Source organism: Saccostrea cucullata, unplaced genomic scaffold (assembly GCF_032062105.1).
Source record: "Saccostrea cucullata isolate Sc308-1 unplaced genomic scaffold, CSIRO_AGI_Scuc_v1 ctg12593, whole genome shotgun sequence".
Lineage (NCBI taxonomy): Eukaryota > Metazoa > Mollusca > Bivalvia > Ostreida > Ostreidae > Saccostrea > Saccostrea cuccullata.
The window spans coordinates 13,571-40,372 of record NW_026930364.1 but is presented as its reverse complement, the minus strand read 5'-3'; the positions used below and the strand labels follow the sequence as shown (position 1 = coordinate 40,372).

Below are 26,802 nucleotides of genomic sequence, written 5' to 3'. Positions count from 1 at the left end.
TGGCTGATGATGACTCAACATTGAAGAAATTTATCAGGATAAACACTGAAGAATTGAAACCAGACCCGAGCAGTGCATTTGACATCTCCGATACAAATGAAAATGAAGACAATTTGGAAGTAAAAAGTCCTGATAAAGACACTGAGGTAATTGACAGCAGAGATGTAAAGAGGGAAAGGAATGATGAGGTGTCCAGTTCTCCAGTTGAAGGCAAAGACGAACAGAAAGAAGAGAATATCGAAATGTCCAGGTCACTAACTGAAGGCAAAGAAGAAAATAAAGAAGAGAATCTGGAAAAGTCTATGTCCCCGAGTGAAGGCGAAGAAGAAGAGAATACAGTAGAAATAATGGCCAGTGTTCTCTCCTCAAAGGCACAAGCAATGGTAAAGGATGAAATTTTTGAAAAAATCCTGTATGAAAAAGAAAAGTTACCAACAGTAAGCATGCTGGACTTTGCTGGTCAGTTAGCGTATTATGCTTGCCATCAAATTTACGTAACACCAAAAGCCTTCTTCATCCTTGTGTTGGACATGACTAAAAGGTTTGAAGATGTCAGTAAAGACAAAGATAATCAGGAAGGATCAATTTTCTCTGTGTGGACTTACAAAGGTAAGACAGGAAAAGTGATATCAAAATATTAAAAAGTAAGACATAATGTCATAATATCAAGTAGCTGCAGAACTGTAGCTCTCTGATAAACCAGAGAGCTACAGATCCAAGCGTTGTAAAAACCTTCGATTTACGCCGACGATTTTTTGTCGCTACTTTAGGTATTTATTTCTATTTATTTCGTGTAGTTTAATCTTTGTCATGCTTTTAGAATGGTATCCTATAATAGTTCATGTATTTTAACTCTTATATTTGACCTTTGTTTACCTTTTAACGGTCCAAAACTGCCCTGTATAATGTATATAGCTTTGTAATGTCGGTTTAAAAGAGTTCCATTTTGACGTCGGTAACCACAAATTAACATCCATTTGCATGATTTGTTAGCGTCGAAAGGTAAGTAAATGAACAGAAATTAGAAGTTGAATGTATGATTAATTATTAAGTATCATTTAAAATCATTTCCAAAACTTGGGAAAGTATAAAATACACGAAAAAAATACCCATAGTGAGCGACGAAAAATCGTCGGCGTAATCATGGTAAATCGAAGGTTTTTACAACGCTTGGATCTGTAGCTCTCTGCTTTATCTATCCAAATTTTCTCAAGCAGAGAGCTACAGTTCTGCAGCTAGATATCAAGACTTAAAAGGTACAATTATATAATGTTGTGATACTCAAGTATTTTGATTTACATACAGGTAAACTTCGTCATCTCGACATCGCCGGGACCATAGGAAAATGTCGAGATATCCGGGGTGTCGAGATATCAGAGTTGAGACTCGACATCCAGGATTTCCACTGTGTAGGAAGATAGACAAGTTTTTTCACGTGTATGATCAATCGTTAGTACTTCGTCCTATTTCGACAATCCCTCTATTATTATTACATTTTGTTGACTTTGTATATATAATCATTCAAAATATTATGAAATATTTATATTCCGTAATAAAGGTACTTGAAAATAAGCACATGACATTCTTTCCAGAATTATAACTTCTTTTCCTGTGAACAAGAACGTGTTTCAATTCATAACAGGATATTCTTAGTGCAGTATAAATGCAAAACCATTCAGCACGGACTTTACTAAGATGAAAAAAGAATTTTTTTTTTTAATTTATTTTACGACATAAACAAGACAAGAAAGTACATTTTCAATAGCAAAGCACAACTGTTAAAATCAACATTTAAAATGTTACGTAAAAAACATAAGAAAAACTTTAATTTATGTTTAAAAACAGAATGAATGCACTAGTCAGCACTATATCAAAGTCTTTTAGGAAAAATCACAAGTTTAAAACACAGAATCAATGCACTAGTCAGCCCAATATCACTAAGTCTTTTAGAAAATCACTTTTTCAATGAATATCACGTTCAGCAACACAGTAATACGCTGCTGAATTTTCTGCAGTGTGGGAAGTAGGTCACTTGTGTTTTCGGTCATCTCTGCCCAGGTGCAGATGAGTTCAACTGCACTTGAAACTGCTTTCATAGGTGGCTTTTTGACTGGTGGTGCCTGTACGTCGTCTTCGTCATCTTCACCGGCGTCCTCGTCACAGTTTCTTCCCGCCGAAAGGATATTTTCTACAATCGCAGCGTCTGTAGTGGCCTCAGATGTCTCTAGGTTGTCATCAACTCCAGCATACTCATCAAGGGGAATTCTCAAGCGGAGGGCAGCCAATGGGATGTCATCGTCAGGGTCTTCATCTTCGGACACGGCCTCTTCTTCGGGTGCACTGGTGAAGTTGGCATGTCGAAAACAATTCTGAATTGTTTTTTCCGAGACTTTTGCCCAGGCTTGATTGAGCATACGCATAGCGTCAAGGACACTAATAGTGAGCTCTGTCTGATTTTCAATTGCTTTCAGCTGCCTCAGAATGACCAGTTTCCTGTAATGGACTTTCAGGTTTTGAATAATGCCCTGGTCCATTGGCTGAGTTTTGCTGGTTGTGTTAGGGGGCAAGAAAATCAGACTGACAGCTTTAAGTCCCGTTACTTTGGGATGCGCTGGGCAGTTGTCCACTACCAAGGCAACCTTTCTCCCTTGATAGTGGAACTTCCTGTCAAGTTTACGAACCCAGTTCGTAAAAAGCTCTGAAGTTATCCAGGCTTTACTGTTCGCTTCGTATGATGTTGGTAAACTTTTCACGTTTTTGAAGCATCTAGGGTTTTTTGCCTTCCCTATGACCAGCAAAGGCAACTTGTCTGAACCAGACATGTTCGCACAAGCGAGCACAGTTAGCCTATCTTTGCTGCTTTTGCCCCCGTGGCAGTCTACACATTTAAACTCTAAAGTTTTATCAGGTAGTAGACGAAAGAACAAGCCTGTTTCGTCAGCATTGTATATGTCAGATGGACTGTATTTGTCAAGAAGGGTTTTCAAATTTAAAGACTACTCTGTCATAGCGTTTCTCTTCTCATTTACGGAGTTTGACTCCCCACACACACGTTTGAAAGTTATAGCATGACGTTCTTTGAATCTATCCAGCCAACCCGTGGAGCATTTAAACTGTGTGTCGCCGAGCTGGGTAGCAAATTCCTCAGACTTTGCCATTAGAAGGGGACCAGATACGGGAATGTTCTTATCTCGGGCGGCCTTAAACCATTGTAGGACTGCCTGTTCCGTATTTTCATACGTTGCTTTTCGCATTTTCTTGCGCTGAGGTCCAAAACTGCTTTCTTCATAGGCCAGTTAAATTTTTTCGGCATTTTTTAGCCACGTAGACAGGGTGTTGTGGGGGACTTCGTACTTCTTGGCTTTAGACAGCTAACTTCTTTCAACTTCAGTTAACTTTGTTTCAATAGAATGGACTTTAAGTTTTTGTTTAACACCACCAGATAATCCAACTATCCCCCCGGGTTTCATTGAATTGCTTATTTGGCTTGTGTTGAGACATGGTGCATACTGATGGCCTAAACCATGATTTCCTTTTTATAAGTAAAGTCAAAATTTTTATTGTTTAATTTCTTGAATCTATTTTCACTTTGATGTTACCTAAATCACATTGTAAATTTCTTAGCGTGCATCATTATGTGCATTATGCTTTTCGATGAGGGTTTGTGTGTTTACATTAATATAATCATGTATGCATTTTCATTAAGTACCCAAGCTGTTAAGGTCAATTATCGTGTCATCGATGTCTGAGTACGCTTGGGATTAATTGATTTTGAATAAACATGGACAAGAGTCTAATTAAAAAATAAATAGCTTACGTGTAGAAGGTGTGAAAATCAGACAGCGTCGAGATTCACAGGGTTATCCGTGCACGACGAGCGAGCATTCTGGGCACTGTTATGTTCACTGAAGCGGAAAATTGCCCTGACGTCAACATAAACCAGTGTGGCAACGCACTTTGAAAAAATTACGCACTTTGAAAAATTTTTTCAAAGTGCGTTAATTTTTGGGACCAGGTTAACGCACTTTGAAAAAAATTTTGTTTTTTCAAAGTGCGTTAATATCGACCATATTAACGCACTTTGAAAAAAAAAAATTCTGCATGGCTTAGTCAATATTCCTACAAATCTAAGGTATGATAAATTGTCATTTGAACCTGCTTTGATACTTTTTGTCCCCCGCTTGAAAAGTGGGGGATATTAATTTGGGTCTATCTGTCCGTCTAGCTGTCCGTCCATCCGTCTTTCAGTAACGCTTTCGTTTCCACATGATATCTCGACAACCCTTTGAGTTTTTGCAATGAAATTTTAAAAAAAATTTCAAAGTGCGTAATTTTTCAAAGTGTGTTGTAACAGTGCTTATACTGTATTTAAAATGCTCCTTTTTTTTCAAATATCATTGACACTTAAGGATAAATATCACAAACAAACTTTTTTCAGAGATCAGCATTATTTATCAAAGATATGCATTTAAATTTACAACCGGAATAATGTTTAACAAGTAGAATGGGAGAATTTTATTAGATTTTTTCATAAAGTTAAAAAATTGTGCAAAATTTTGTATAGAATTATAAAGGAGGCAAAATAAAATCTCAAATCTAAGCAAGGAAAACCTATTTCTTTTTATTTCAGGGATTTATTATCTATATCAATACAAATCAAAATTAGTCAAAAAATATATATCAACCCGCGCATCCATTTTTTGTTTGTGGTAAGTACCCTTAAGGTTACGAGTTAAAGAAATAGATATATCTGGGTGGGAATGATAAAGAGTTGAGCTGATAGACCTTAATTCAGCCAGTCTTTTCTTCGTTGTCCGTATCTTGGTTTTCTTCAATCCATCAGATTCAGTCTGTTTTGCAGGGAATCGGTTTATTCACGGTGATTTTCAGGAAATCAGCAAAATATATCGATTTACTTTTATATAGTGAAAAAAAACATTAGAGGTATAATTAAAAGAAACTAACATACACATTAAGTTATAACACACATAATCGCATCACTGTATCCCATCATACGTTGCGAGGGGATAATACTGTTGTCTATTTCTAAAATATAAGTCTAATTTCTTTTGTTTCATGACAATTTTTTCAAAGTGCGTTAAATGTGTACATGGTGTAAAATTGTGATGTACAGTCTTAACGCACTTTGAAAAATTTTTTCAAAGTGCGTTGATTTGGTGCCAAATTCAACGCACTTTGAAAACATTTTTCAAAGTGCGTTAACCTGGTCCCAAAAATTAACGCACTTTGAAAAAAATTTTCAAAGTGCGTAATTTTTCAAAGTGCGTTGTAACAAACCAGCTGAATTTTGCTACTTGGACTTGAAATATACGTCGAGATAAGCGGGGTTGTCGAGATTACCGAAGTCGACATATCAGAGATTTTTTTAATCATTTATATAGGAAATACGGCCGGGACCGCGGACATACGTCGACATATCCCAGGTTGTTGACATATCCGATGTCGAGATACCGAAGTTTACCTGTATATTTATTATTATAACAGTAACTTGATCCAAAGGGTCGTATCACGTTGAGTTGACAGGCGCGGATCATCAGATCTAACAAGACATGAAGCGTCCAGTTTGATCTGATGATCCTGCCTGTCAACGAGATGTGATACGGCTCTTCGGATCAAGTGACTGTTATAATGATAAATTTATTATTTGTCATCTTACATGTTAACTCTACCGATTTATGCTGGAGTCTTCCGCTTTTTTGCTCCATCTCCCCCCTACCGATTTTATTTTTAAATCTATCTACAAAAATTTCGTCTAAAATATTTTCGGTTCGCTTGGGTATATCCATTTTTGAAGCCACTCGTCATGAAATCTCGTTTGATATCGCGTGATTTGACCCAGAATCATACAAAGAAACGCTTTTTTTGTACCGATGAGTACTTAGATTTCAAGCACCGCATTTGACAACGACAAAATCAACTTGATTACATTGGTTACGATAAAAAAAATTTCGTGGACATTACTGCCATGAAAAAGGAGATACAGCATTTAAATATAGGATGAAAAACTATCTATAAAAGACAGGAGCTCGCAATTTAATCAATATTTTAATAGAAATCATTCGATTTACCAAGCTATGAGGCACATCTCTACTTTCGTTTTCAATCATCGCTGGAAATCCGATTTATTTAATGAAAGATAGGGATTAGTTTTAAATCTAGATTAAACTTTGTCATCATTTTTTGTGTTTGACAACTGAATGAACATTCAGAATTATTGCTTCTTGGCTATATAAGCAAAGACCACTCTTCAAAAGGCTAAGTTAAGAAGCCAATCGTAGCAAAATGATGAACATAAAAATATTTGAATATGTATAATTTATTGTAATGTGCAACGCGGCCGAGCTTGGTGTGTGGTGATATGACTTGTATCACCGAGGCGTTACACTTAGGTTCACCTGTTAACTCATATTTTTGTTGACCAAAAAAAATATATACTTGTTAATACAATGGGTTTCTTCTTGATTGGACGACCACTAACTGTGGTCAACATTTGTCTCCCGCAATGAATTTCACTGGTCCTGCCACTCTAACCATACTGCTGGATCTTGGCACTTCCCCCACTTCTGTGGTATGCCACCTCTCTCTCCATCAACCTACTGCCTGATACAGGTCTTATGTATTTGCTAATATTGGTTACCCCTCACTGCTTATTCCCCCAAACTGTGTGCCTTATTCAGGTCTTATCACAAGTTCAAAAAATATAGACAGTCAAGCCTCAACAAGCCTGTCACCAGTTAGGCATCCTGAGTTCTGCAACACGGCATGTGTTACCTCAGTGCAGTCAGTCCCAGTACATAGGCAGCTACAAACTACTTAAGTGATTGTAAAATTAATATTTATACCCCACGCAACTAGTTGCGGGAGGTATAATGTTTTTGATCCGTCCGTATGTCAGTCAGTCAGTCAGTCCGTCAGTCAGTCCTCTTTTTTTGTCAGCGCAACTCCTCATAAACCGCTGGACAGAATTTCGTCAAACTTTGCAGGTATTTAGGACACAATGTGTAGATGTGCATATTACCAGGAAATTCCGATTCCATTATTTTTTCCGGGAATTTCCGCACTTTTTATCTTAGGCATTTGGCCATACCTTGAATATAGAGATGAACAGTTTGTCAGCGCAACTCCTCATAAACTGCTGGACAGAATTTCGTCAAACTTTGCAGGTATTTAGGAAACAATGTGTAGATGTGCATATTACCAGGAAATTCCGATTGCATTATTTTTCCGGGAATTTCCACACTTTCCAACTTAGACTTTTTGGCCATATTTAGAATATAGAGAAGACCAGTTTGTCAGCACCACTCCTCTTAAACTGTTGTACATAGTTTTTTTTTATCCCAAAGAGTTTTGCCTATTATTCAAGAAAATTTCTCCCCCCCCCCCAACCACTTCAAATTAATGTTTGGATTTGTATAATGCCAAGTAATTTTGATTCCATTATTTATCTAGAAACTTCATTCCACATTTAAATGTCCTCATATGTAAGACATTTTGATGTGAAGATTTTTTTGCAATTATTGCTCTTTTTGATCTATACTATGTATTTAAAGTGCACTGTGCCTTTCATTATGTGCTTCACCGTCAAGTTTTGGGGGAGCGTGGGGTATGTGAGCTAGCTCACTTTTTCTTTCATTTTTTAGTGTTTAAGAAATTAGACCAAAACATAGGTCTAATGTTTTTAGCTCTTCTGAGCCAAAGGCTCAAAGAGCTAATGCTATGGCCATTTGTGCGGTGTGCGTCGTGCGGTGTGCGTTAACTTTTTAGAATATGGGCCATAACTCAAGAACCCCTTGGCAAATCAGTGTCAAATTTGTCACAGGGCATCCTTGGCCCAAGGGCTACCATTTATACTAAAATAAGGGTTGGGACCCTAAAACAAGGGGAGATAATCAGAAAGTACTGGTTGCTAAAAAATCTTCTTCTCCAGAACCACCAGGCTGATTTTCACCAAACTTACATACAAGGATCAGGATATGTTGAAGATTAAAAATTGTTCAAGGCATGACCCTGGGGCAAAGGGCCTGGTCTCAAGGTCACTTTAAAGTTGACCTAAATTTACAATTAATGAAAATGTCTATATTTTGCTTACTATAAGGACTAGAATCATCAAATCTTGTAAGTTGATGCATCTTAGGACTTCACATCATGTTAACTCAAAAGTAGGTCACGATGACGTACTTTTTTAAATTTGCGGGTATTTGTTTTCAAATTGATTTGAAGGCATATTTTGGACACTTTAAGGCTTATGATCATCAAACTTAGTCAGATGATGCATCTTGGGCCCTTGAACAACGTAAACTTAAAAGTAGGTCACCATGACCTACTTTTTGAACTTTATGACCTATCCTTTTAAAAACATTTGATCTCATTATGCCCCCGTAACCGAAGTTTCGGGGGTATATAGTTTTTGTCGTGTCTGTCTGTCTCTCTGTTTGTCTGTTTGTCCGCAAAAACTTTAACCTTGCCCATAACTTTTGATTTAGTGGAGCTATGACTTTCATATTTCATATGTGTATTCCTTGTGACAAGACCTTTCTTTGAGTACCACCAAATTTGACTTTTTGACCCTGACCTTGGAGTTTGACCAACTTTTATATGAAAATTTTAAAATTTTAATTTGGCCATATCTTTTGAACAGTAGACACCAGGACATTTATACTTCACATAAGTAATGTTTGTTAAAAGACCTTTTATTGGATACCAACAACCTTGACCCTTTGACCTTGAACTTGTAGATTTTCGTACTTGTGAAAAACTTTAACCTTGGCCATAACTTTTGAACAGAAAGAGATAAGGCTTTTATACTTCATATATGTAATCCTTGTGAAAAGACCCTTCATTGGATATGAAGATATTGACCCTTTGACCTTGACCTCTGAGATTGACCTACTTTAAAAAAGCAAACTTGACCATAACTTTTATACTTTCATACTTTACATATTTGATCCTTATGACAAGACCTTTCATTTGATAACAATAACTTTGATGCTTTGACCTTGACCTTGGAGTTTGACCTACTTTTTAAGAAATTAAATGTTAACCATAACTTCTGAACGGTTAGGGCTAGGGTTTTCATGCTTTACATAAGTATTTTATGTGGCAAGACCTTTCATTTGATACTAATTACATTGACCTTTTGACCTTGACCTTGGAGATTTTTGTACTTATTAAAAACCTTTAACATTAGCTTACTTTCATATTTCACAATTGTTTTCCAGTGAAAATACCCTACTTTAGGTACCAATTAATTAAATTTGCATTTAATAAAAGCTTAATCTTTGCTATGTTGCCATACGGGGGCATCAGTGTTTTACAAACACATCTTGTTATTTCAGGCACTGAAAGGGTTAGAATCATCAAATTTTGTAAGTTGCTGCATCTTGGGACCTTAAAACATATTTAAGCAAAAGTAGGTCACTGTGACCTAATTTAAGAATTTTACAGGCATTTGTTTTCAAATTGTTTAAAAGGCATATTTTGATTACCTTCAAACCTACGATCATCAAACTTGGTCAGGCGATGCATCTTGGGACTCTGAAAAATGTCGACCAAAATGTAGGTCACGGTGACCTACTTTTGACATTTTATGGCTATATTTAAGTATCTTAGGTATTTATTGGCTTAGAATCATCAAACTTTGTGAGTTGATGCATTTTGGGTTTTCGGAGAGTGAAGACCAAAAATTAGGTCACAGTGACCTACTTTCGACATTTTACGGCTATATTTAAGTATCTCTGGTACTTATTGGCTTAGAATCATCAAACTTTGTCAGTTGATGCATCTTGGGTTTTCAGAGAATTTCGTCCAAAAAGTAGGTCATGGTGACCTACTTTTGAATATCTCAGTTATTTATTGGCTTAGAATTATCAAACTTGGTCAGCAGATGCATCTTGGGACTCTAAAAAATGTCAACCAAAATGTAGGTCACGATGACCTACATTTTATGGCTATATTTAAGTACCTGGTTTTTCCGCTACTTATTGGCTTAGAATCATCAGTCTTTGTCAGTTGTTGCATCTTGGGTTTTTCGGAGAATGTTGACCAAAAAGTAGGTCACGGTGACATTTTATGGCTATATTTAAGTATCTTAGGTATTTATCGGCTTAGAATTATAAAACTCTGTCAGTTGATGCATTTTGTGTTTTCAAGGAATGAAGACTAAAAAGTAGTCCTAATTGGCTAAGAATCATTAAACTTTGTCAGATGATGCAACCTGGGTTCGAATACTTAGGGTTAGAGGCTTCAAATACAAGTGATAGGTTGTATAATTTATCAGAAGAGCGATTCAAGGCCCTTGGGCCTCTTGTTTAAGAAACTAAATCACAAAACCAATTTCCGTTTCATTATGTTCAACTTAATGTGTTTCTGTCTTTTTCTTGGAAATAGATATTTAATATTAATAATCATATTTTCATGTAAAACCAAACTTGCATATTACATGCAATATATCTTCATAAATCCAAGCATAAAAAACAACACGCACAATGCTAAGTACTGCTTTCGTGGTCGGAATCTCCCTAATTTTCCTCACAATAGGTTAACATGCATGCCCCTCATAACTAATAGCAAAATATAGTTAAGAAAACTTTAACAATCAATTGTATATTCTACCACGATTATTGTAAATATGAAAGGAAACCGCCGGACATTATTCTCCAATAAATCACAAACTTCATCAAAACATTATCAGATCAGAAACACGTATCAAACCTTAACAATTCAAATGCATGTTTGGTTGTAGAATGAAATACTTGTTTAGACCGCATAGGCGTGTTGTCTTTTGCATTATAAACGCTGTAAATTGCATCAAGTTTTTGATGAATGTCGGTTTTTATAGCTAAGCGGGGCTATTCCACGGACCTCCCTACACATTAAACATGGTGATTTTAGCAGTAAACAGGAATAGATTTTGTTATTGTATATTCATTTTAACTGATCAATATTATAACGAAAATATTTGTAATTTAAAAATAATTTTTAATGTAACGAAAGCTCAAATCGTGTGCATTCTATACACAGGTAAGCAAACAAATTTTACCTCTGGTGTTAAATGAAACAGCGTAATCGAGAGATGGTGACCTAATTTGTTTCTCTATAGAGGTTCACAATTATCCTTAATTTATTGTTTGTACCATACATGGTAGAATAGAAATAAAGTCCTTGTTTCCGTGAATGATGCAGAATAACCTCCTCGGTCTCAAAATGTTATTGAAATATAAAAGCCTCGGCTTTTATTCTCCAAACAACATTTCTCGACCTCGGAGGTTATTCTGCAACATTCATGAAAATGCAGACTTTATTTCTAAAACATTTCTCCACAAAACAAAGAATAATAACAAGGGACTTTATAACGGGCAAGAAAAATAATGTCATGTTACAGCTGCGTACTACGCTATCAGTTTCAGAGAGTGGTGATATGGATTCAGAAAACCACAGTATGGTGATCTGGAAAGTCGGATCACGACGCCACGTGATAGCATAAAATCAACAGTAAAATTGAATGGTACACGTTAGGTATATAATAAATCAATATATTGTAATAATCCACTTCTCTTAAGATTACGGTTTCATTTCTTTAACACAATAACTTACAATTAGACTTTGTACGTCTAGATTTATTCTTTTGTTACTTTATTCTACTAGGACTGTTGTCATTCAAAATCGGAATACTGTGAAATCACATATTTTCGTGGTGTCAAAATTTCGTGGTTTGAGGAAAAAATCTTGGTTCGTAGGGATTTGATTTCGTGGATGTAGAATTGTTGAGTAGTAATGGTTATCACATTTTACATTTCGTGGTGGACATGAATTCGTGGGTCTCCTCACACCACGAAAACCACGAAAATTAAACCCCCACGAAAATTTGTGATTTCACAGTATATGAATTCTTTCAATTTACTACATAAATCATTTTACTTAAATCAGTTGCCTTAACTGTATTGCGTTTTCATTGTCAAAGTACCGGTCACAGTAGCCTAGTGGTAGAGCGTTCGCTTCGTGATCGGGAGGCCTGGGTTCGATTCTCGATCGCGGCGCCGCGTCATACCTAAGACATAAACAAAGGTAGTGACTATTCCTTCGCCAAGCGCTCGGCACTAGAAGTGAAAGTCACAGGTCTTTCGGATATGACCTTAAAAACGTAGGTCCCGTGTCATGGTAGGCGTTGGCAAGATAAGAACCCTCACTGCTCAATGGCCCTGAGTGCCGAGTATAGGTCTAAATTTGAAGCCCTTCACCGGCATCGGTGACGTCTCCATATGAGTGAAAAATTCTCAAGAGGGACGTTAAACAATATACAATCAATCAATCATTGTCAAAGTAAAGTGATGCTTTAGTTAACTGTAGTTAGGATAATATATTCAAATGCTGTTTTCAAGAAAACAATTTTTGATTTGAATAATTTTGTTGGGAAAGTTTTCAAAACATTAAGACATAACTTTTTATTTGTGAGAACTTTATTTTCACATAATTACGCGAGACAGTGTGCTCGTGAAATGTTCGTTTTCACCTATACGTGTATTGTTTTTTACTTTATTTATAGCAAAAACCATAATTCCTGAAAATTTTGTTTTGCTAATACTTCAAAAGATTAAAATAAATTTCTTGAAAGAGTAATCAAGGTGTCATGGAAATTAAGTGATGTTCAGAAAACAAAACCTAAAAAATGAAAAAGTTGTTGAAAGTAAAGGTACAACTTTCCACTGTTGTAAGTACAATCCAGAAGAACTACACCTACACACCTGTCTGTTTTATCCTTTTATGATTCTCTATTTGTTCTTTCAGACTACCTAAAGTTCTGGATAACTTCAATCAAGACATTTGGAGGCACTACGGCACCAATTTTTCTCGTTGTCACACACACAGAAAGAAAATCTACTGGCGTAAGTATTGGCTTTATTATGCTAACAGATCTATGTATTTCAATCTGAGCCTAAATTAGAAAAATAAAAATAAACTATACAACATTTGTTTGTTAATGTTTGACGTCCCTCTCTAGAATTTTTCATTCACTATTTCTGGCTCGCTGCCAAAGACTTTTTCTGATCCACTTTTGTTATTATCATCATTTATTTTTCCACATTTTTAGCTTTAAAAGAAATCTGCTGGTCCAGTTAAATCACACATGATAAGGTTTCCTGATCATATTTTGTCACTCGTCCGTCTACCTGTCTAGTTGTCCGTTTCTTGTCTAGTTGTCCATTTTTCTGTAAACTTTTCACATTTCCGACTTCCTTTTAGAACCACTGTGCAGTTATGATAAAGCTGTATGAAGGCTTAAAATGCCTTAAAATATTTTATTTAATTTATTTTGAGCTAGATTTTAATTTCAATATGTAATCCTTGCTTAAAATTGCAGATAATAGTTGAATCAGGTATAATTATGATGAAACATTTTATTGATCACTTGGGGACATTTATGATATTGTTTAATGTTACACAAAAGTCGTTTCAGCACAAGTTCAGAACAAAATTATTGTACAAAGTTTGTTATGCCCCGCCATGAATATGGCTTCATAAATGCTGATAGATATTGATGAGAGCTATGCAACTGCATCAACATTTTTTTTACCTTGACCTTTCTTTTAACCTTGACCTCACTTTTCTTAAATTAGTGTATAGCTCAGTTTTAAACATACCATTCAAGATGGTGTTATCAAACTTCACATGTTGATACAAACTTGCACGGATGATGCATCTAGGGATGAACACTACCAGACTTGCTTCGGATGCTAGATCTGACCTACATTTTTATTTCCTGGTAACTACCGTATATACTCGCCTATAAGTCGGTCCGCCTATAAGTCGGTTGTATTTAATAAGCTTAAAAATCAGAGGGACTGACTTCATATACTACCATTCATTTTATAGCTCGCCTGTAAGTCGGACATAGAGTTTTGGACCTGAAATTAACTCCCAAAAATCCGACTTATAGGCGAGTATACGGTATAAGCCCTATCTGAACCAAACTGATCAAATTTTATACACATACAAAGTTTCATGTTGCTTTACTAATATATCCTCGGCGGGGCATTCATGTCCTTTGGACATATTTCTAGTTATATAGATTAATTTATCGTGATCTCTGGTACATGAAAAGTGCTGGGGGCAGTTTAAATATTTACTTCTTCAGAAAATATTTTATGAGAAACCAACTAACCCGGAAGTATAAGAAAGGGTATTATTTTCCATTCTTTATCACAATTTATACAAAAATGGATAAATGACACACAATCCGCCAGCAAAATTCAGTTAAAGGAGATACTTCTCTTGTAGATTCATGCAGAATATCTTCAATTTATCCTTGTATCCTTGTGCCAGTCAAATATAAACACGACTCAAAAATTCTACCTGTGTCTAAGTACATGTAAGGGCAGCTCTTCACATATAATTCTTTGCAATAATTTGAATTTGCATATCTGACAAGCAAAAGGAATAGGGACAAGGCTTTTCCTGACTTGTTTTTGGGTCCGTTTACTGAAAAACTGGACAAAAAACCTAACGAATATGTGTCAAAACTCGACAGAAAAAACAACGTCGGCCGTCCGCACGGGACAGCATCCGATCAAAAAATTGTGTTTTAATACGGTTGAAACGACGTCAGAGACAAAAAATATGTGTTCAAAGAACTCAAAGATATTAGAATACATTTATTTTAATGATATGAGATAGGTACATACAATTTTTTAACGGTGCGTACAAATTCGAAGACACTACAAGGATTTGAAAACACGTTTTTTCACAAAATTTGATATTAATTTTCTGTTCATGACATTATAAATCTAGTGCAACATCGGACTTAACTGTGCAACCTGTGTATACAAATTGTTTACATTGATGACGCTCATAAATTATTATGTATTGTTTTGAAAATTGAAACTTATATAAATTGTAATCTATATGTAAAGATTATTTCTAGCACTTTGCTGTGTGACATTATAATAAAAATGTAGTGTCTGTCAAAGAACATGTATTAAAAATTCAATATCGAAATGTTTAATGTTATACTGAAATAAGCTTAACATCAGACTTGTCCGTGTGAACTATGTGCGACCTTTAAAGACCTTGATTTTTACAAAAATATAAAGTTTCAACAATAAAAATTCAATCTTTCAGGCTTGATTTTTAATAAGAAATATTTTGGTATACATTAAATACATGTATATAAAAACCATTTATTTAAAAAAAAAACGTCATTGTCCACGAACTTTTTGGACATTTATTTAAACCTTCGTATTCATGGCTTCGAGGGCAGCATACCAGAATATTTGCCCCGAGGTGACAGGAAAGCCGTGGAGTGTTAAGTTGCCCTTTGCCTGCGACTGCCTGTCCACCTAGCTATCCTTCTGTTCTGTAAACTTTTCACATTTTTGACTATCGATTTTCAAGAACTGCTGGTCCAATTTCAAACAAACTTGCCACAAAGCATTCTTGGGTGAAGGGAACTAAGTTTTTTTTCATATGAATGGCCACATCCTTATTCAAGGGGAGATAATTGGGAATTAGGGAAAATTTGGTGGCATGTTTTAAAAATCTTCTCAAGAACCACTGTGCGAAGAAAGATGAAACTTTTGAGGAACCATCCTCAGGTAGTGTAGGTTGAAATTTGTTCAAATCATGACCCCTGGGGGTGAGCCAGGGCCACAATGGCCAACCAAAGCTTTACATGGAAATATATAGTAAAATTCTTTAAAAATCTTCTTCTTAAGAATAACAAAGCCATGACTGATCATATTTATGTGGAAGTATCCTCAGGTAGTATAGAATCTGGGTCATAATGCTGTTGATTAATTTTCATGTTTCAAAATTTTGCGAATGACCACTACTTTGTTTTCATTTTCTTATTGTTGATTTATTTTTTGAAGAAAAATATTTTTGCAAATGCAATGAACTCTTTTAAAACAAGAGAATAACGAATTTGCTAAAAATTTATCTACAGCAAAAATTTCCAGATTTACGGTATCACTGCAGATGAATTATTGGTGCATATGATTTTTTTTTTAGCTCTACTGGTCAGAGACCAGAAGAGCTCATGCGATGATTAGGTCTCCGTCGTCCGTCCATCTAGCTGTCTAGCTGGCCGTCTGTCTGTGAATAATTTTTCAAAATGCTACTCCTCCTACAGTTTTGGTCTGATTTCAATATAACTTGGCACACAAGTAGACTACACTAAAATATTGTAAATAAACAAGTGCATCGGTTTTTAGCTCTACTGGTCAGAGACCAGAAGAGCTTATGCGATAGTAAGGTGTCCGTCGTCCGTCCGTCTGTCTGTCTGTCTGTCTGTCTGTCCGTCTGTCTGTAAACAATTTTTCAAAACGCTACTCCTCCTACAGTTTTTGTCTGATTTCAATATAACTTGGCACACAAGTAGACTACACTAAGATACATAAAATAGTGCATCGGTTTTTGATTTCGATGAACGGTGTTGCCATGGTTACTAAAAATAGAATTTTCTTTGAAATTCCTTTAAAACGCTACTCCTCCTACAGTTTTGGTCTGATTTCAATATTACTTGGCACACAAGTAGACTACACTAAGATACATGAAATACTGCATTGGTTTTTGATTTTGATGAACGGTGTTGCCATGGTTACTAAAAATAGAATTTTCTTTGAAATTTCTTTAAAACGCTACTCCTCCTACAGTTTTGGTCTGATTTCAGTATTACTTGGCACACAAGTAGACTACACTAAGATACATAAAATAGTGCATCGGTTTTTGATTTCGATGAATGGTGTTGCCATGGTTACTAAAAATAGAATTTTCTTTGAAATTCCTTTAAAACGCTACTCCTCCTACAGTTTTGATTTGATTTCAATATTACTCGGCACACAAGTAGACTACACTAAGATACATAAATTAGTTCATTGGTTTTTGATTTCGGTGAATGGTGTTGCCATGGTTACTAAAAATAGAATTTTCTTTGAAATTCCTTTAAAATGCTACTCCTTCTACAGTTTTGGTCTGATTTCAATATAACTTGGCACAGAAGTAGACTACACTAAGATACATTAAATAGTGCATCGGTGTTTGATTTCGATGAACGGTGTTGCCATGGTTACAAGAAATAGAATTTTCTGTGAAATTCCTTTAAAATGCTACTCCTTCTACAGTTTTGGTCTGATTTCAATATTACTTGGCACACAAGTAGACTACACTAAGATACATAATATAGTGCATTTGTTTTTGATTTTGGTGAATGGTGTTGCCATGGTTACTAAAAATAGAATTTTCTTTGAAATTCCTTTAAAATGCTACTCCTCCTACAGTTTTGATTTGATTTCACTATTACTTGGCACACAAGTAGATTACACTAAGATACATATAGAATAGTGCATTGGATTTTAATTTCGATGAACGATGTTGCCTTGGTTACTCAAAATTGAATGTTCTTTGAAATTCCTTTAAAACGCTAGTCATCCTACAGTTTTGGTCTGATGGCAATGGCTTCTTTTCTCATCCTTTGTTATAAGTACAAATCAGTAGAGCTACAGTCTCGACAGAGACTTCTGGTTGATTTCACTGAACAGTGTTGCCATGGTTACTAAAAATAAAAATTTCTCTGAAATTCTTTTAAAAGGCTTCCTCTCCTACAGTTTTTGTCTGATTTCAACAAAACTTGGCACACAAGTAGACTACACTAAGATAAATAAACTAGTGCATCGTTTTTGATTTTGCTGAATTATGTAGCCATGGTTGCTAACAATAGAAATCTCTGTGAAATTCCTTTAAAACGTTACTTCTCCTACACTTTTGGTCTGATTTCAATATAGCTTGGCACACAACTTCAAGTAGACTACACTAAGATACATAAACTAGTGCATCGGTTTTTTAATTTCACTGAACTGTTGCCATGGTTACTAAAAATAGAAATTTCTGTGAAATTTCTGTATAACGCTACTCCTTCTATTGTTGTGGTCTAATTTCAATATAATTTGGCACACAAGTAGACTACACTAAGGTACAGAAACCAGTGCATCGGTTTTTGATTTTGATGAACAGTGTTGCCTTGATTGCTGAATTAAAATAAAATTTATGTTAAATATTTTCAAAATGCTACTTTTCTCTTTCTTTGTTAAAAGTACAAACCAGTAGAGCTACAGTCTCGACAGAGACTTCAGGTTCAGTTAAAAAATAGCAATGTTTAGATTGCCAGTATATTTTTTTGGATGTTCTGTCATCAGTTTTTAGTATAATGTCCATGGACGTCTTGAACATACCATCGAGTCATGCATAATTCTTCAGCGTCATGCAAAGCTTTCAAAATTTGAAAATGGTGTCGTCATTAGGACTATTTCAACGTTTTTTTTCTAATGAGTTTCGTAAAATATCATTGTCAGACCAGTAGGGGTTACAGATAATGTTAATTTTGTCTTAAAATCAAAATATTTGGAAAAGGTGTTTGCAAATGATTGCATGAAATTAAAAAGCTGCGCAAAGTCACACACACTCAACTTAGACTCGGCCTTGTTAATCAAGAAGATTTTTTCATGAGAATGAAAAGTCATTTTTAAACAGGCAAGTCAATAGTTCTGGCTCTTAGGTCTCATGTTATGTTTTAATATATGACTTTATTTACCTTTTCAGGAAATAGACAAGTATTTTGAGGAGTTCTGGGAGGCCGTACCAGCTGAGGACAGGAATTGGTTAAAAGAATCTCTTAAAGACCGCATATATACAGTGGGTCTAGTTAAACTTAATGATAGCACGAAAAAAAATCTGGAGTCAATGACAAAGTCCATAGTTGAACTATTCACAAATGAGAATACAAAAATTGAGTTGCCTTCTTCATGGTCTTTAATGGAGCAGTTATTATATGAAGGAGCCTGGAAGGTTTTGCCCCTGAGTGAAATATGGAAGCTCAACTCATCTCTTCCCCATGAATACCAAATTAAAAATGGTGAAGAAATGTCTATGTTTTTAAAGTGTTTCCATGACAATGGCCTTCTTTTATATTATGATGAAGAGAAATTGAGGGAGCATACAGTACTTGACATTCAGTGGTTTGCTAAAGCTTTCAGCAAGATTATTGCTGATAAAAACCATATTAATGACGACTGCAAAACGATATTAATTACAGAATGGAAATCCTTTAACAAAACGGGGGAACTTAAAGATAAAGTGATAGATGCTCTATGGAAAGATGAATCCTCTTACCTGGAACACAAGAGGGAAATTATGTCGTACATGGAGAAGCTTCAAATGCTGGTACCTTTGGACTCTGTTGAGGCTGTACCAGAAGGCGACATGTCATGGTATGTGCCATGTATGAACAAAAAGCAGTTTAAAGCGGACTTCTGTGAAGAAAAATGGGAATGTTCCTCCATTTTATGCTTTCGGTTCACTTCTTTTGCCATGTTTGTGTTCTACAGACTGGTAGCATACTGCATGAGCTCTCTAAAATGGAGTGTTTCAAAAGACGAAGACAATGAAGGAAGTCCTTGTCTTTATCAAACAGCCGCAGTGTTTGATCACAATGAACACACGGTTGTTGTTGGTATATGCAATGATGATATCCAGTTGCAAGTATTGAGAATCACACCACTGATTTTAGACAAAGACGTATCAAATGACATTGGAGATTCTATTGAAAAAGCAATAAAGAAACTGACAGAAACATTTATTGGCACAAAAATATTCCACAAAGGATTCAAATGTCAAAACATTATTTGTCATGAAGAAGATTTATCTTTCACCCTTGCAGGTGATCTCTCTAAAATTAAAGGTGATAAAGAAATACAGTGCAAATGTCGACTACAGGAGAAACACGTCATAAATGTACAAAAGACCTTAAGTTTCTGGGAAAAGGTAATTTTAATCTTGTTAATGCCCTTTTCAAACTTAAACTAAAGGGGTATGGAAGAATCATCTTGTCTTTCTGTCTAGTGTTTGTCTGATCAGGAAATAATATTAAAGTTAAAGCAGGATAACCTCCAAAGTCAAGAAATGTTGTTTGAAAGATTAAAACAACATTTCGAAACCAAGGAGATTATCCTGCATCATTCACAACAACAGGGACTTCTTCTATTCCACTAAGAGCTAATCGTTTCATCTATAGGAAAACGAATTAGGTCACCAAGTCTCAAATATGCTATTACGTTATTTAACACCAGTAGGTAAATTTGTTCACATGCGTATGGAATGCAGACGATTTGGGCATTTAGAAAAGCTTTAATTTTATTATAAAGGGTGACTGCACTTAAGGAAACTAAGAAATTGGACAATTAATTTTAAAAATGATCATTTTTAGCTCACCTGAGCCGAAGGCTCAAGTGAGCTTTTCTGATCACATTTTGTCCATAGTCCGTCCGTCCGTCTGTCCGTCTGTAAACTTTTCACATTTCCGACTTCTTCTCAAGAACCAATGGGCCAATTTTAACCAAACTTGGTATAAAGCATCCTTTCCTTGGGTGAAGGGAAGTTTAAATTGTAAAGATGAAGGGCCAAAGCCCATTACAAGGGGAGATAATCAAGAAAAGACAAAAATAGGGTGGGGTCACTAAAAAATCTTCTCAAGAACCACTGGGCCAGGAAAACTGAAACTTATGTGGAAGCATCCTAGGGTAGTGAAGATATTAAATTGTTAAAATCATGACCCCCGGGGGTAGGGCAGGGCCACAATACTGAATCCAAGTTTTACATAGAAATATATAGAACAAATATTTAAAAATCTTCTTCTCAAGAACCACTGAGCCAGGAAAGCTGAAACTTATGTGGAAGCATCTTTGGGTAGTGTAGATATTAAATTGTTATAATCATGGCCCGCGGGGGTAGGGCGGGGCCACAATAGGGAATTCAATTTTTACATAGAAATATGTAGAACAAATCTTTAAAAATCTTTTTCTCAAGAACCACTGGGCCAGGAAAGCTGAACTTATGTGGAAGCATCCTTGGGTAGTGAAGATATTAAATTGTTAAAATCATGATCCCCGGGGGTAGGACGGGGCCACAATAGGGAATCGAAGTTTTACATAGAAATATGTAGAGCAAATCTTTAAAAATCTTCTTCTCAAGAACCACTGGGCCAGGAAAGCTGAAACTTATGTGGAAGCATTCTTGGGCAGTGTAGATATTAAATTGTTAAAATCATGACCCCTCGGGGGTAGGGCAGGGCCACAATAGGGAATTCCGAGTTTTACATAGAAAAATATAGAACAAATCTTTAAAAATCTTCTTCTCAAAAACCACTGGGCCTGGAAAGCTAAAACTAATGTGGAAGCATCCTTGGGTAATGTAGATATTAAATTGTTAAAATTATGACCCCCGGAGGTAGGGTAGGGCCACAATAGGGAATCCAAGTTTTACATCGAAATATGTAGAACAAATCTTTAAAAATCTTCTTCCCAAGAACCACTCGGCCAGGAAAGCTGAAACTTATGTGGAAGCATCCTTGGGTAGTGTAGATAGTAAATTATTAAAATCATGACACCTGGGGGTAGGGCGGGGCCACAATAGGGAATCCAATTTTTAGATAGAAATATGTAGAACAAATCTTTAAAAATCTTCTTCTCAAAAACCACTGGGCCAGAATAGCTGAAACTTATGTGGAAGCAGCCTGGGGTAGTGTAGATTCTAAATTGTTCAAATCATGACCCCCGGGGGTAGGGCGGGGCCACAATATGGAATCCAATTTTTACATAGAAATATATAGAACAAATCTTTAAAAATCTTCTTCTCAAGAACCACTGGGCCAGGAAAGCTGAAACTTATGTGGAAGCATCCTGGGGTAGTGTAGATATTAAATTGTTAAAATCAAGAACCCCGGGGGTAGGGCGGGGCCACAATAGGAAATCCAAGTTTATATAGAAATATATAGAACAACTCTTTAAAAATCTTCTCAAGAACTACTGGGCCAGGAAAGCTGAAATTTTTATGGAAGCATCCTTGGGTAGTGTAGATATTAAATTGTTAATATCATGACCCCCGGGGGTAGGGCGGGGCCACAATATGGAATCCAATTTTTACATAGAAATATGTAGAACAAATCTTTAAAAATCTTTTCCTCAAGAAGCACTGGGCCAGGAAAGCTGAAACTTATGTGGAAGTATCCTTGGGTAGTGTAGATTCTAAAATTTTAAAATCATAAAAGGGAAGAGGGTAGTTGGGCATGATAGGTATAGCAAGAGAGGGAATCTAGTTAAGAACTGCATCACCCAAATTACTCAAGTGAGCGATGTGGCCCATGGGCCTCTTGTTCTTTTAATGGTAGAAATGGCCAATGTCTCAACTGCAACTTTGTGTTAATACGTTAATAAAAAAGCCGTATTAATGAAGTTCGAAGTCTTTTTTAAAGGGAGGGGTCATCGCATATTCTGGAATCTCCATAGGATAATGAGTAGCCCACATTTTATAGGCTTAATACATAGTCAACGCATGTTTGTCCATTGTTCTCCTTTTTATGGTAGTTGTATATTTATATATATAGTAGTCAGGGTTTGACACATAGTGCAGTCGCCTCTGGCTCGTGCACCATGTGTCAAACCCTGACTACTATTTAGGCATAGTGCACGCAAAACACAACACTATTATATAAATCTTATTTTCAATCAAGGACAGATAAGTCTAATTTCCCGATATTTGCAGAGAGGTGGGGTAAGAAAACAGCAAATTATTTTATTGCAATGCAGTTTATAACCAATTCGACATCGCATATATGGAAATAGACCAAACTCTTTAACAAATGACTTAAGGCAAAAATAAAAACAAAAATAAATGTGACAACAGAGATTGAAAAAGACCCAAAAACCGGCATGAAGAGCAGTCATCCTTTAATATTTTTTAAATGTACAATCATTATGAAAAAATTACCTTTCTATTCTGTTATTATTTACTATTCTATATATATTCTATTTTTCGGTGTCCAATTGTGGTGTAGGGAGGTCCATGGAAAAGCCCCTCTTAGCTATAAAAACCTTCCTTCATCAGCTTCTTTATTCATTATAGAGTGTTTAGGTTTTGAAAGACGACTGATCAATATGGTCTTAATAGCAAATAAGTATTTAATTCTAGAGACAAATATTCATTTTAATTTCACAGTTTTGATACATGTTTCTGATCTGATAATTATGCCCCCCCCCCCCCTTTGAAGAAGGGAGGATATATTTCTTTGCTGCTTTCTGTCGGTGTGTTGGTCAGTCTGTCGGTCCACTTAGTTTCAGTTCATTTTCCTCACAACCCTTGCATTTGGTATACAGGTATATCAGATGAATATCTAGATCAAGTTCTGTTTTGGATACGATGGCGCCATTTTTGACAGAGTTAAGCACCTTGGACTTATAACAAAAAACCCTTGGACTTAAAAAATACTAATCATTTGCAGTTTCCGCTCAATTTCTTTGCAGAGGTTGCAAAAATACTGAAAATGAATTTTAGTATACAGATTTATCATATGAATATTTAGGTAGGGTTGGACACCGGTATTCGGTACCAGTACTGTACCGAATAGTTACTTCAAAAATACCGGTAAAATACCGTTTCATTTAATACCGGTACTGATAACGGTATTTCATAATCTTTAAAACATTGTTATAGATTTAATAAAATTATTTTTTGAAAAAGATTCCAGACTCGCTAAACTTGATTCTCTGTGCATTGAAAGGGTAGGCTAATTAACAAAATCAGTACTAAGGAAGATACTTCCTTTCTACAACCAATATTCGAGAAAAACCAACACGTATTAAAAAAATATTTACATTAATCTTGTTTCAGTTTTATTAATAGAAACTGATAAAAATTGTCAATTAAAAAGGGAAATCGTTGCGAATTTGTGATGTCATCTCTCTCTCCATTTCTCATGTTTCGTCGTTTAGTGATACCAAGCAAAATGGCGACCGGATGAAGCGATCAGCTGTCATTTAGCAGAGAATTAGACAACGGTGTTTCTTATATATTTTTTTATTTTATTGAGATTCAGATTAATTTGTTTTGTTCATCATTTAATAAAAGGTTGAATTATAGAAATAGAATATATTTAACTCATTTTAGATTATAACATTGAAAGTTTGGTTATAACATGTATAAGCGGTGATAATTGAAAGCATATTTGTCATTAAAATAAACCCGGATTCTCACTCATCAAGGTATAGTACCGTACCGTTAAAAATACTGTATCGTTTCAAAAATACCGGTATGGTATCATACCGTTTCATCCTTAACGGTATCCAACCCTATATTTAGGTCAAGTTCTGTTTTGGGTACAATCGCACCATATTTGTCTTTTGTCCAGTTATGCCCTTTGGACTTCAAAAAAATCCAATTTTGGGGGGAGGGGGCATGAGTGTTTTACAAACATCTCTTGGTTTTTGATAACGTCCGTGATTTATAGGAGAATAATGTCCAGGACATTTCTTTGATCTCGGCAATAATCGTGGTAGAATGTTCAATTATGCTCGATGTATACCCGGTAATTTTATAGATAAACATATAGCAGAAGAATGACTTGATATAATCATCATGACTCAATCATTTGACAAAAGATTATTTGGAATAGTGAATGACCCTCTTAGCTGCAGAACTGTAGATATGTGTGAGAGAAAATTCGGACATATAAAGCAGAGAGCTTCAGATTTAAAGCTGAACACGATTCGTAAAAGAAATCTGTCCCGAGTCTTGCTACTCTGCAGACACCTATAAATAGGGCAGGACGTAGTCACTGTTGAGTGTAATCAGTTGACACCGGTGTAGACGGATGTATGCTATACAGAACTCGGTAGCAAGACTAATAATGTAATACATCTTTTAATGCAAGAAAATAAGATACCAAATAAATTTCATATTATTGTTGTATAAGTCAGTGCAGTATACAAACAACACAGATAAAAGTAACTGCAATAAAATATTCATAAAGGTAATGCAAGATAACCAGCACGAACACGGATCACCATTCCTTGCCGATACCCGTGACAATAAAGCAGTCAGGTGTAACGAATGCGACATGTATACCCTTAAGTATTGATGTATCGTATAGAATACATGTAATACTATCGAAAATGGTGTATATCTATTTACGAGTCATGTTCAGCTTTAAGAGTTGTAAATATCTTCAATTTTTTGGTTGCTCACCTCGCGAATAAAGTCTTGTATTTTCAGATCTCCCCTTGAAGAATGTTATCCAATAATTTATCATGGTTTTCCTTCTCTTTCCCAAATTGCAATGTTACTGGAAAATGTAAAAAGCATAATAAAATTTTGAGTATACACTGTATAATAATAAAAATAAAATGTTTATCATAGGTACAACAAGAAGAGAATGTAAATGTAGAAGAATCCGGTCAAAGTATGTATCAGCATTGATGACTTTCACCATTTTATTTTTATTTTTTATGATTTTGATATTTTGAGGAAGGAGAACATTTAACTGAAATACAGATATCTCAAAAAGTAAGGAAAATTATTTGTGAAACCTTTTTTGATATCTTTTAATTTTAGCAACTGACTTGATTTTGAATGTGGTGTCCAGAAAACTTCATGGGATTCCATCCACCTTCATGCTTGCTCAAACTTTTGGAGTCCATATGAAAGAAACCGCCAATGTTGAAGAGGATAGATTTAGAATTCTCTATAAATGGAAATGCAAAAATTCAGCCCTGGATCACCTAAGAGAGTTGGAGAGAATTTTACGTGACGCTGGAGACGGAGAAGCAGCAGATTATGTTGGGACTTTTCAGGTGTCAGACTTTGAATGTAGTGATATCTCAATACCTGCACAGCCTGTTTCAGAGAGTGACTTGGATATGTTAAAGGAAAACCTTTCAAAGGACTACACTCATTTGGTGCGATTTTTAGGTCTGCCGCATGTATGTATAGAACAGCTCGAGGAAGACATACCATTTGTTAAAGAAAGGATACATAAATCTTTCTTGAAATTGAAAGAAAGGCATCCAAATTTAAGTCGTATGGACATATGTAGAGGTTTAAAGTTCATAGAACGAAGGGATGTCATTGATTTGCTGAATAAGCAATGGCAATTTAAATAGGACAAAAAAGATATGCAATAACATACGTGTATTATTCGGGATATTACATTTTGTAAGGACCCATTGCATACTTGTGTAGAGCATTCATAGAAATAATTACTAATTAAAAGTTATATCATATACATGTATATAAACATAAACTGGGTGGGACGCATGGTCCTTATGCCAGACCATCGACTCCCCAAGAAACTACTCTTACTTTGGTGAACTACTGGAAGGAAAGCCTACCCATGGTGCCCCCAAAAAGCGATTCAATGACAGTCTTAAGGCTTCTCTCAGGCATTCAGTATCAACCCTGATTATTGGGAAGTTGCAGCACAAGACAGGTGTGGGTGGAGAGCCGCAGTCCACGAGGGCACCAAGAGCTGTGAGGCCAACAGGACGTCTGCAGCAGAACAACGCAGGCAGGCCAGGAAAGGCAGCGCCAACGATCCGGCAGCTGCCACCATCCCCTACCCTCACTGTCCGAGACTATTCCGTGCGAGGATCAGCCAGACCAGTCACCTCTGCAACCACGGTCCAAATCAACCCCCTCCCCCACGAAGATGAGACAGTGGTCATCGTCACCATCGACAGAAAAACAACAGCCTGTATATAAACATTACACAAACACAATCACTGAAGTTGGTGTTGCAGAAACTCGCAATTTTTTTTTTCTAAATCAAGAATGACATTAAAATGCTCACGACGCATGTCAAGTAACAAGTTTCTCTAAATTACGATAAAGGTACGAAAATGACTTTATTGGGGTATGTTCAGTTGGCCTTATCAAAATATACTAATATATTATATTGAGCCAAAGGCT

The 26,802-nt window shown here is 35.7% G+C and overlaps 3 protein-coding genes across 3 annotated transcripts; 2 read left to right on the top strand and 1 right to left on the bottom strand.

The window, feature by feature from the left end:
• LOC134283847 (uncharacterized) lies at nt 1–18,872 on the top strand (the record flags this gene model as incomplete). The annotated part of the gene is made up of 4 exons (XM_062766362.1): nt 1–609; nt 12,805–12,902; nt 18,610–18,758; nt 18,845–18,872. Coding segments are annotated over 4 exons (884 nt in total), but the record flags the coding sequence as incomplete, so codon positions are not given.
• LOC134283848 (tigger transposable element-derived protein 4-like) lies at nt 1,947–6,610 on the bottom strand. The gene is made up of 3 exons (XM_062766364.1): nt 6,553–6,610; nt 3,053–3,283; nt 1,947–2,929 (listed from the first exon to the last, which is right to left on the bottom strand). The coding sequence occupies exons 1-3, from the start codon at nt 6,608–6,610 to the stop codon at nt 1,947–1,949; spliced, it is 1,272 nt and encodes a 423-aa protein (XP_062622348.1).
• Nucleotides 18,835–26,784, top strand: LOC134283846 (uncharacterized). Its single transcript, XM_062766361.1, has 3 exons — nt 18,835–19,830; nt 25,255–25,297; nt 25,450–26,784. Exons 1-3 carry the CDS (start codon nt 18,931–18,933, stop codon nt 25,995–25,997), a joined length of 1,491 nt encoding a protein of 496 aa, XP_062622345.1. The 5' UTR covers nt 18,835–18,930; the 3' UTR covers nt 25,998–26,784.
• The last annotated feature ends 18 nt before the right edge of the window (nt 26,785–26,802 follow it).

Coding starts and splice junctions, on each gene's coding strand:
- LOC134283846 (XM_062766361.1), top strand. CDS start 18,931: ATGTCTATGTTTTTAAAGTGTTTCCATGACAATGGCCTTCTTTTATAT. Junction 19,831..25,254: donor CCTTAAGTTTCTGGGAAAAG/GTAATTTTAATC, acceptor TGTTTATCATAG/GTACAACAAGAAGAGAATGT. Junction 25,298..25,449: donor TGTAGAAGAATCCGGTCAAA/GTATGTATCAGC, acceptor TTTTAATTTTAG/CAACTGACTTGATTTTGAAT.
- LOC134283848 (XM_062766364.1), bottom strand. CDS start 6,610: ATGGAGAGAGAGGTGGCATACCACAGAAGTGGGGGAAGTGCCAAGATC. Junction 3,284..6,552: donor TGCCAAGATCCAGCAGTATG/GTTAGAGTGGCA, acceptor TGGCCTATGAAG/AAAGCAGTTTTGGACCTCAG. Junction 2,930..3,052: donor TCATGCTATAACTTTCAAAC/GTGTGTGTGGGG, acceptor CTGACGAAACAG/GCTTGTTCTTTCGTCTACTA.